Genomic DNA, 12,127 nt, shown 5'->3' on the forward strand with positions numbered 1-12,127 from the left:
CCACAATCTAGATGGGCTGAGCCTGAGATTTTCCTCTTCCCAGGAACATCTTGAATGGTGGGAATCCTGCCCTTGTAATGTTGTTAAATTTTTTAATTAAAATTTATGATTAGATGTTTTATTAAACTTAGCTGTTTTACATTTCAGTACTTTTCTTTGTTTGGTGAAACTCTCTTGTTCTGTTTTTCCTGCAGTGTCCTTGAAGACACTGATAACTTTGAAGTTCCATTTCCACTGGTCTCAGGCCCTCTGCTGTCCCTCACCCATTGACCCATTATCTTTGTGGTCTTAGATTTTGTGCAGTCCTGGTCACCACATTACCAAAAGGATGTGGATGCTTTGGAGAGGATACAGAAAAGGTTTACCAGGTTACCCTGGTTTAGGGGATTTTAGCTATGAAGAAAGGATGGATAGGTTTGTTTTCACTGGAATGCAGGAGATTGAAGGGCCACCTGATTTATAAGATTATGAATGGCATGAATAGAGTGCAAGGAATGAGGCCATTTCCCATGGTGCAGGGATCAAATACTAGGGGACACAGGTTCAAGGTGGGTGTTGGGGGTGGGTTTGGGGGGCAGTGACTGAGGTTTAAAAGAGATGTGCGAAGCAAGTTTTTCATACAAAAACAGTGGTAAGTGCCTGGAATCCGCTGCCGAAGGAAGTAGTGGAAGCAGGCAGAATAGCAGCATTCACAAAGCACCTGGATGAATACATGAATAGGAAGGGAATAGAGGGATACAGATCCTGTAAGTGAAGACAGTTTAAACTATGGAAGGGCAAAATATGTCGCTGCAGGCTTAGAGGGCCGAGGAGCTGTGCTGTATTGTTCTTTGCTCTAGACTGTAAAGTGTCAGTAATGCAACAGAAGGAGGCTCTTATTATCAGACCCTCAGAGTTCAGGGTTCTCTCTTTGTTCGATGTGGGATTGAAGTCCTGCTAGCATCAAACTTCGCACACAATTCAGTTGAAACATTCAGCCACCATGGGGCATGAAGTAGTCATTGGCAATCACTTGCTAACAATTACGATTGTCTACCTAGAAAGTTCTGTGTGATTAGTTCTGGGTTCTGTGGGCCCTTGTGTGGATGGATGAGCCTGATCATAGAGCTGCATCTCTGACCACAAATTTGGAATTAGTCCTTGGCCTTGAGATCTTGGCATTAATTCCCAGGTTCCTTTTCTGTGCTTCCTATTGTCGGTGAGCGTTCATAAAGAATTGTATCCATTCATGAAAGAGCTTCTTCCAAATCAGTTTGTCTGAAAAAGAGTCTCTCATGTGTTAACATCTCTGTTGCATTTCTTGAAGGAAGCCTTCAGGAATTCTTTGAAATGTTTCCTTTGTCCTCACTTCATTCTAGTACCTTCCCTAGCCCGGGCAAAGACGATTTGGTTTGGAACTAGGAACTCAAGCATTCTAAGCACCGAGCTGTCCCAGTACAGTGGGTTTCAGATCATCAAGGCTTCTATGCTGTGCCATTAGTCGCTTCAAGGACACTGACGTTAGTATACCTGTCGTCCCAACCAATGTAGAGAATCCATCTCAAAAAGCACTCATGGTACTGCCTTGAGGTGGTGTCTATTCACAGTCCATATTTCAGATCCATATGAAATAGTAAGGAGGATGAATGTCTTACACACAGGGATCTTAGTATCAGCACTGATGTCACAATTGTCAAAGATTTTCAACCTGAGGTGTCTCAAGGCATTGTTTGCAGATTGGATGTTGAATCTCCACACCAGTGTTAGCCTTAGAGGGGAGGTAGCTTCCCAGGTCAAAGAAATATTCCACATTTGGGGTGATGGACCAGAACCTGAATCAGGACAGGTTGGTAAAGGATTTAAGTCTTCTTGAGGTTGAAGATGAGAAAATTCCTCCATATGCTTACACAAAGGCATTAAACAAGGCTTAAAGATTCTGTTCTGAGAGTGCAGAGATGATGTGATCATCCAAGCACTGAAGTTTCATGAGCAAGTTCAGTGTTGCACTGGATAGGTGACCTCGTATAGACATTCCTGACTCTCCTTCCAATGGGAAATAATAGTCATTGTGAAAGGATCTCACGGGAAACAATGGTCACTTTTTGCTGCAACTTGCAGCAAAGATGACATAGTGAAATTGAACAGCATAGTGCCACCGACATTAATTGATCACACGGTGATTAAATTTAACCGGATTTGGAACTGAATTGTAACAACAGTACAATGTATTTACATATTATGATAAAGTTGCTATTGTTTTCCCAGACCATAGAGTTCTCATTAGAGAGAGAAAGGCAACTGGTGATGATTTAACCTGAAGGTGACTTCATAGTAACCTCAGTAGGAATTGAACTTATGCTGTCGGTGCAGCACAAACCAACCATTCAGCCAACTGAGCTAAACTGACCCGAACAAATGTGTCACATAAAATATCTCATGATTCTTTAGAAGACAACCGTATGAAGCATTAGAACAGCTGATCAAACGCTTGGTCAAAGAAGTGAGTTTTACAGAGCACATTAAAGGAAGAAAATGAGATGGAGAGGCAGGAACATATAGGGAGGGGATTCCAGAGTTGTGGACCTAGCCAGCAGGAAGCACAGTTGCCAATACGAAGCAATTAAAATCATGGGGTGCTGAAGAAACTGGAATTAGCTGAGCTCTGAGATCAAAAACCTAAAACAGGTTTTGAATATTAAATGGATAAAAATAAGATACTAGCCAAGATTTCAGAGGAACACAGATGGAGTAAATGTGTTGGTAACGTTGATGGAACAAATGCAAGCCCAATATTAGCAGTGGATTAACAGAGAGTTAAAAGTGAAGTAAAACTGGAAAATTATCTCTATAAATTCCACAGAAAGAAAGAAGTTGGTCACAGGGATGACAAATGATGCAGGCACTCAATACAGTGCATACGTCTTCCAGTCGCTTTTAATTCAACATTGTTCCAAATACATAAAATAGCCAATGCTCTAACTACAAATCTGAAAAAGATCATTAATCTTTATTAAAACCTTTGATTTCACTGAGGAGGCTTCTAGCCAATCCATATCCAACAACGCCTTCTGAAACCCTTCTGCTCACATTTTAACAACTGTGATTAATTGTAACACAGCAGTTCAGACAGTCCACAACATTTGAAAATAGTCAGCAAAATTCTACTTTAAAAAGACATTGTTACGGATTCCCTTATTTACAATGTTAAAAATAATGTCAACTTGCCTATCTCCCAATGTTAATGGATATTTCAACAGAATTTCAGCATTCAAACCCAAGTCTTCAATAACTAATCAATGCTTCCCTCAACCTTACCTTTAGCATATTTAATATTTCATTGAAATCTGTTATTTACCTTTCCAAACATACTATTTATAGACAAACCAGGTTGAAAACATTACTGACTCCCAGCTTCAATAGGGAAGAGATAATGGGAACTGCAGATGCTGGAGAATCCAAGATAACAAAGTGTGAAGCTGGAAGAACACAGCAGGCCCGGCAGCATCTCAGGAGCACAAAAGCTGACGTTTCGGGCCCGAAACGTCAGCTTTTGTGCTTTTGTGCTCCTGAGATGCTGCCGGGCCTGCTGTGTTCTTCCAGCTTCACACTTTGTTATCTTCAATAGGGAAGGTGACAAGTATAAAGGGCAATTTCTGGATCATAAAGATTTATCACACTATGTTAACCTAACATTTCTACAACTATACAGCTCTTCCTCCAGGTGTTTCCTTGCCCTGGTTGATATTCTATTCCTGTAGTACTGTAAAAATAAATATTTTTATTTATGAGTTTCCACCTTGCTTTGGAGGCAAGCCACATCTAACAATCTGCTCTGAAATCTCTATTCACAGTTGCAACAACTTACTGCACAGCAGCTGAGACAATCAACAAGTTTCTAAACCAAACATGACATGCTAAATTAATACATGTACAGAAATTTTTAAAGGGAAGTAAACTTGCTTTAACTCCCAATGATAATGGATCCTTTAAATAATTTTCAGCATTTGGTATGGATCCATATCTTCATCGACAACTGTTCAGTTCTTCTTTGGGACATACCCTTTCTGTATACCATATTTTGTTGAAATCTATCCTTTTTTTTTTAAGTATGTTGTTTACAAGCAAACAGCCTAACAATTGGGATGGAATCATTGCCTTCACCATTTATCAGTGGCAGAGGAGTGCCAGGGAAGAAATTGGAATTAATAAATAAATTAGGAATTAGAGTATTTCAAGATGCAAAATAAGTTTAGCGGGAGAGTAAATATTTTTAATGATTACATCCTCCAGCCAATAATGGGACAATTAGCAGTATGGGGAGAGGTAAGTATGTTGGGTAATAACATTTGGCCAGTTGAACCAACTGGTCTGTTTCTTTGCAGTAGATTCTATACTACGAACTCAGATGGGCTAAATGTCCACCCTCAAGCCAAAGTATCTTGCGATTGTACATGCTTGGTCTTTAGTGCATTAAAATATATTTTTTCTAAGAATATTTCAATAATCAGGAAATACTTTAGTGCTGGGAATGTTTATGTTCTTTTTCTCTCACTGAGCTGTGAGGTTGTAAATTCTGTAAAGACTGCAGTAAACCTGCATTCCTGGCTCTGTCGGTTTTAACTCGATATTTATTCTCACCTCTGACAAGTTAGGAAAAATATAATACTGTTTGGATAAAATCAACCCATGAATAGCAATGTATGGACTCTTACAGTCTCTGCCAAGTCACTCTCCACTGATTCAGCCTTTCACCATGTGTCTGCGGCTGAAAAAATTCCCTTCCATTTCCGTCTCCAATTCAGCTGCTCCACTCACACACTCAGAAGGCTGCATGAAAGAAACAGTATTCCTGCCCAGCCGCCACCAACCCCCACCCCCAACCTCCACACACACACCCTCGGAGCAAACTTGCTGACATAATAAAGTTTGAAAACCTGAGCAAAGTACTGATCTCCACAAACACGTGTCAATGCTGTAATTTTGTGCTGTCATCTTAAAAATGGAGCAGGAGAATTAATATTATAATTTTGCAAGATGTTTTAGAGGTGTTCTGCATATCAGTAACTATAAGCCAAATTTTCCTTTTTTATTTAAGTGTGGGGATGGCACGTTAGCTGGTGACTAATATCACACCCCCGCTATCAAGAAAACATGGTCAATTGCCTGCCAATCGGTCAATTAAGAGCTGACTGGCAAGTTTCTCAGCAAATCATAGGCCATGATACTGGGGATGTGGGTCACGAGAAGCTGCCTCCCTATCAAAGGCCAAATTCTTTTGGCTCCTGAAGACTGCTGGTTCATGCCATGTGCTCAAACAATACAGCGCAAAAGGCTAAGTGCTTTCTATACTAGTTTTGAAGGGTGAATTCACAGGGACATGGATGGCTGTGTTGGGTTAGAAGCAAAAATGGATTGTATCTTTCAAAAGCCAACTCCTTGCCTCAGTCCATTAATCTGTTTTCACCTTAGCCTCAGGCAATTCAAGGACCGCAACCTGCCAGCCAAGTCAACATGGTTTCCCGTTAACGTTTCTCACCCACAGGGAAGGCAGATGACTGTGGATGTGGAAAGTTGAAGCATTTAAGTGGCTGACAATTAACAATTATGGATTTTAATAGGTGGCCCATGGACCTTCTCATTCAGAACTCGCCCAAGTATTTTCCCATCCTGCCACCTCAAAGAGGTGAAAATTACTCCTATTTACCGGCATCATGTTTTGATTCCATTCTTTTATTTCCTCTTCTTCGCTGTTAAGTATGATGTGCAACAGAGTATATATTGGTTAAAGCTTGCACTTGTATATCAATCAATTCTGATGAAATCTCTTACCTATGAGATGAATAAACATTTTGGTTATAGCATGCATTTGAATTTTGCAAGTCACATTTTAATTGTTGACTGGCATAATTGGGATGCTGATTTACTGAAATATGGAAAGATTTAGGAAAAGCTAACATAGCAATCAAAAATAAAGAAACCCCATTCCAATTTTTAATTTATTTGTCTTCAAATCCAGCCTTATTTTCTCATAGCGCTATCTCCTATTCTTGTATTTTCTGGCCCAGCTGAGTCTAAGTAATATATAGAACATATTATGATAATGGTTAACTTGGACTGTTGATATTCAGCTCCATCATCTGATTTTAATGCTTGAAATCTTCACAGACTAAAAATGGTTTAAAGAAGAACAATAATGGTTGCTGTGGTTACCTGTCCAAATTGGGGCAAGCTCAAGAAGCCATTAGTAAATAAGAATCAGTCAGAAATAAAATTAACATTCCTATAAAATGACACTGAAGCTCAGATCTGCATCTTCTTGTTGATTCATATAATTCTGGAAGTTACATATTGAAACAAGAAAGGATTAGCTGCCAGGTAGCAAGCTTATGATGACAATGGAGCTAGTTCCTAAAACACACAACAAATTATGTTAACAGTTGCTTCTAACCAACAAAGCAAAGACAAGAAAAACATGCGATAACAAGGTGTAGAGCTGGATGAACACAGCAGGCCAAGCAGCATCAGAGGAGCAGGAAAGCTGACATTTTGGGCCCAGACCCTTCTCCAGAGTCAAGGCCCAAAACGCCAGCTTTCCTGCTCTTCTGATGCTGCTTGGCCTGCTGTGTTCATCCAGCTCTCCACCTTGTTATCTCAGATTCTCCAGCATCTGCAGTTCCTACTATCTCTGAAACAAGAAAAACATGGATATGCAAGCAAGAACACAACACAACGCAACACAAGCTAAACTAAATCAGCTTCACCATCACTAGATTCACAACACTGTGAAATTAAAACATTCAATGGCCTTACAAACTGCCTAAAGTGTTTCTAACCAGACTTTATGAGTAAGAGATCTTGGCTGCCAAGTTTATAACTTGAATAAAAGACAACAATTTTACGTTAATAATGTAAATGTAGTAGAATACAGATAAACAACGAAGTAATCTAATTAATATCTATGATGTAAATCCCAATCTCCTTTAATCATAACCCCACAGACAGACACAGCTAAGGGATAACTTCTGAAAGAAATTTTAAAAAGCGTAATTTGCAGTTCAATAAAGTTTCCAATGATTGAAAGTAGGCTTTTGTGAAATCTTTGGATAGTGGGTTGTTCACAGGCAAGTAGAATGTATATCTTTCTTGAATTGTGAAGTCATTGATTAATGCAAACGGTTTCAGCAGACTCCTCACAATATTTACTTATTTCCTACAGATTGGGATTCTTTTCCCAGAACTTTCACATTTTGATAACTGGAGAGTAAAGTCACACAACACCATCTCTGGAAGCCTTGAAAAAATCTCACTGCCTCCTGCCAAAATCCAGTCAGAACGCATTGTCCCTTGATTGACTAATTCCACATCCATCCAGCTGCCATGCCTGGCCCAGCAATAATATGGTGCTAATTCATATTCTGTGTCGTGTTCTTAGATCAGTAATTAAGTTGCATTATCTTTCTAGATCAATTGCCATCTGTTCTTTGCTCTCTTACCTTTTAAAATAACCTGCTGTTCAAAGTTAATTCTTAACTTCAACTCACAGTTCCAAACCAAAACAAAGCGGGTCTTTTTGCAGCAATATTCAAACCAAAAATGTTGTGACTGTCCAAGAGGAGGTTAAAAGAAGAGCTGATTACCTCTCCTTACCTGGTCACAACAATATACAGAAATCTAAATAATTCTGAAAAATGTGAAGGTGGAAATGTCATATTTACTGAAAATGCTTGTTTTCCCCAAGGACCCCGTCTTTGACCCAGTGTAGGTTTTGTGTTAAAGGTACCCTCACAGTAGTTTTAAATGGGGAATTGAAGGATATTGAGGAATAATTGTATCCTGTCAATTGTGTATACTCCAGCTAAAAGATCTCTGATACAAAATAACAGGGTGCTTAGTCCAGCAGCAGAGTTCAAGCAAACAGCTCTGTTCTGGATAGCATAGAGTTTCCTGCGTGTTGTGCTGTTCTAGGCAAATGGTGAGTATGCATCTCACTTATGAATTGAGTGTGATCACAGGTTTTGAGATGTAAGGGAGTAAACCTTATTTCACAATGCCCAGACTCTACCCTATTCTTGTAGCATGGAGTAGTCCAATGGTATATCATGGTGTTTGATCCAATATAACTCCGAATCAATGGTGACTTGGTGAAAGCCATAGCTTTGAAGATCAAGGGGAGAAAGTAGGGTTTATTATAGTTAATACCTGATAACTAGGTGACACAAATGTTACCTGCAACTTTTAAGTTCACATTCCAGTGCTTTCCATTAAGGTGGTCCACTTCCAGGTTGTGATATATTTCGAAGCCTTTGTCTGGCTCTGTCACTCAAAACTGGACATAGTTAAATATCACAACCAGAAATGTTTCAACTCTCAGCATTCTTGCGTAAATACTGCAGTAGGTCAACCAGTGAAAGAAAAGAGCTGAATGTACAATCTACTATAAATAATCCAGAATACCATATTTGTTAAAATTCAATTTCAATCTAACTTGTTTAGGCTTATGAGCTAGGTAATATTGTGAATCCCAGAACCAACGCTTAAGTAATGTCTGGGTGCTGAAGGTAATGTGACCATGAGAGGATATATGCTCATACACATGGATTCATACCAACATATGTATGTAATTAAGTTTTAATTTATACAATGGAAAGAAAGAAAATCTGCACAAAGATCTGCAGAATTTGTTCTCAATGTCAAAAAGTTCAAATGTGACAAAACCCAGTCAGTATTATCAAATCTTGCAAGCATTCAATGTTAATTCCTAGCAAGGAAACATACCAACACAAAATATCAGGGAAAATTTTAAGTACTGAAGGTATATGTACGTTTACATAAAAATGCTTTTTTTTTAGAAAAATGAAGAATTATTTAGAACAGTTAGTTTTGGGAGAAGTTTGGGATCCAGATTTGACAATCGTCAGTTGAGCTCAAAATTATGTTTTTCTTTCTGAAGTGAAGTTACATTTTCAGCTTTTGCTCAAAAAATATTTGCATAACTACAAACATCAAATCTTTCCAGAAACAAGACAATTAAACAGCCTATTGGAATGTCTTTGTTTATCTTCTTTTGCATTAAAAATATTCTTAGATTTTTTTTAAATGGTGACTTGGTGCTATTTTATTCAGACAGCTGAAAATGAGTTTATTATGACAAAAACAGTTTTAATAAGAATGGCTGGTTCAGCCACTTGGTGTGAGTAACTTAATATTAAGTACCTGAAAATTAATCTTTGAAAAGAAACCTTTGCTAGTTTCACTGATCCACACTAGTCAGTTTCTTCTTATAATAAACTTTTCAATTTTTAACAAATTTTGAAAGGTGTTGACAAGTGGACTTGCACCAAAGGCTCTAAGCAAGATCAGTTGACAGAAATGTGCCATGCTGATTAACTTTACAGGGGTGTAGCCAGTTTTGTGGGCAGGGTTGGTTTCCTGCACAATGTTTTTCAAACCACCATAAATGATCAAGGGAACTCAATTTGCATTGGACAAGATGCTTGACATTCCTTGATCTTCCATTGGTTTTGTCGATGGATCTGAGTGGAAACTTTATCCCATATCTACTTCGAGGAAGCAGAACCAAGAGCAGTCACATCAAAGGAAGTTCAAAATATCTTTCTGGATGGAAGATTCCTGCTTCTGCCAGTCACATCATCTTGGCTTTGGAGTAAGACCAGTTTAAAATGTCTGACAGTTTCAGAGGGATGTCGTTTTGAAAAACATAACATCTTCAGCAACCTTTTTATTTCTGAAACACACCCTTTTTTTGCCCTTTAATTAATTCCTTCTCTTTGGGAGTTTATTTTTAAAAGCTGAACATTCCTATAATTATGTCTCTGGGTTTCGTTTTGGTTTATGAAACCACTACCCTTCCTTTGCTTTATATGAAGAAAATCAAATCAGTGCAAAGTGCAGATTCTGTCATTCAACAAAGTGACTCTTAAAGCACAGCAAAATAGAACTATTAAGAAGTTTCAATTTTAATTAATAACTTCTCACTTCAGCCACGATACAATGCCGAGTCACAGTGAATTCCTTGTATGGGATATGCATTGAGAGGTTGGGAGAGTCAAATAACTCCTGAAAACATGACTTATATATCAGGGATGGCACTGCAGTGTATCACTGATGAACATTTGGCAAAGTAATTTGTTCTATATTGAAATCTCTTTATAGGGGAAAGGGAGAATAAGGGGGAAAATTACCAAAGAAGCGATATGTTCCCTTCAAAATCCTTTGCTAGTTAGCATTTGAAAATACTTTGTTCAGCAAGAATTAACCCTATATCAATGGTGAAAGCATTTCTATCCTTAAATTTGATCTTTGAATAGATTGTCTCTCTACTTCTTGTAGGTATAGACAATTAATAATAAAATTGAGCTCCAGTGCAAGGTTGTATTAGTGTAGGATACATAATTACATTCACAGTTTTCTAAGTCTATACAGTTTCCTAGTTCAGGCAGAAGTAGAACCCTACTGGAGTCCTCTCCCATTCTACTGAGCGTACAATTATAGAGTAGCGTCCAATATGATTGGAGACTGTACCAGTTTAACCAATGGCTCTTTTTGTTGTTGTTTTGACAGTGGAGCACAATGAAGATGTTTTTCACCATAAGGGACAATGGAAAGAATTTAAGTTCGATTTAACTCAGATTCCTCGTGGTGAAATGGTAACTGCTGCAGAGTTTAGGATCTACAAAGGAACCAATGGCAATTTCCATGGGAATATGACCCTACATATCTCCATTTACCAAGTGTTGCAGGTGCTCCAGGAGAGGTTAGTGTATATTATTCATTATTCGTGGAGTCATCTAACCTGTAGTTTACAGCTATGGGAGTATTTTCTCCTTCCCAGTACTAAAGAATGCTGCATTCACTGATCACATTTTTATGAAATGCTTTGCTAACTAGTTTTGCCTCTATCTTTCCTGAAGGCATTGGCCACTCCTGAAGTACATTCTATTGACTGCCTTGCTATAGTGTACAACTCCCAACAATAAACGGGAGTTTAGAAAAATAAAAGGGGATCTCATTGAAACATTTAAAATTTGGAAAGCTGCACAGTCTGGATGCAGGAATGATGTTTCTCCTGGTTAATTATTGGGGGCTTGGGTGTGGTGTGTGTTCAGAACAGGGTGCCACAATCTTAGGATATGTGGTAGACCATTTCAATCTGAGATGAAGAGAAATGTCTTCACTCAGTTGGTGGTCAGCCTGATGAATTCATTCCCACAGAGATTGGTGGAAGCCAGACCACTGAATATATTTAGGTAAAAAATAGATTTTTTTTTAAGCTAAAGCTGTGAAAGGTTTGAGGAGAGAACAGGAATGTGATGTTGAGGTACACAGTCACTAGGGCTGGAATCAAAATTAGGTCCATGGTGCTGTGAGGCAGCAGTGATAGCCACTGAGCCACCTTGCTGACTAATAGTGAGATAGACTGTAACACCTGATTTCATCCTTAATCATGATCATCTAACTCCGAATGCATTGGGTATTGAATCTGTCACCTTTCTGGTACTGAAGCTAATGCACATTTGAGCTAAGCCACTTTTCAAAACTTTTAAAAATTCTTGGGATGGGGACATTGCTGGCTAGGTCAGCACTTAATATCTTTCCCCAATTTCTGTTGAGAAGATGATTAGCCACTTTCTCCATGTGGTGTATGTACATCTGCAGTGTTGTTCAGAAGGGAATTCCAGGAATTTGATTACTGACAGTGAAGGAATGGTGTGGATCACCATAGGTACAGAAAGTAACAAGGCAGCCAGAGATATATATTTAGAAGTGTTTGTAGATAAATAGCTGCTGAGAGTTTGATGGAGGGTAACATTTGTTTGAGGCTTTTAAGGGTTTAAAAAACTCATATTGAATATAGACATAATTTAGTGCTGCATGGACATAGAGGAGACATGAGTCATTTAGCTCCATAAAGAGAAGTGACCACAATAATGTACATAAAAGTAGAACCCCATTAAAATTACATAGAGGTAATTTCTATAACTGGGAATCTGGCTGCACTTGCAAGGGACGTGATCACTGAACACAGACAGCATTCCAGTGCATCTGCTGCCCTTATCCTTCTAGCTGGTAGAGTCAAAGGTAATCCTTCAGTGAGTAAGTTTTACAAAATAACATTTTGCTGTTACCA

At 38.5% G+C, this 12,127-nt stretch overlaps 1 protein-coding gene across 2 annotated transcripts in view; it reads left to right on the top strand.

Moving 5' to 3' along the window:
• LOC125464857 (bone morphogenetic protein 7-like) overlaps positions 1–12,127 on the top strand; it is a 75,764-nt gene that overhangs the window by 36,242 nt on the left and 27,395 nt on the right. For both annotated transcript variants that reach the window (XM_048557704.2, XM_048557705.2), the window contains exon 2: positions 10,561–10,753. In XM_048557704.2, coding sequence (XP_048413661.2) covers positions 10,561–10,753 — 193 coding nt within the window. The remainder of the gene's footprint in view (positions 1–10,560; positions 10,754–12,127) is intronic.

This window comes from Stegostoma tigrinum, chromosome 24, assembly GCF_030684315.1.
Source record: "Stegostoma tigrinum isolate sSteTig4 chromosome 24, sSteTig4.hap1, whole genome shotgun sequence".
Classification (NCBI taxonomy): domain Eukaryota; kingdom Metazoa; phylum Chordata; class Chondrichthyes; order Orectolobiformes; family Stegostomatidae; genus Stegostoma; species Stegostoma tigrinum.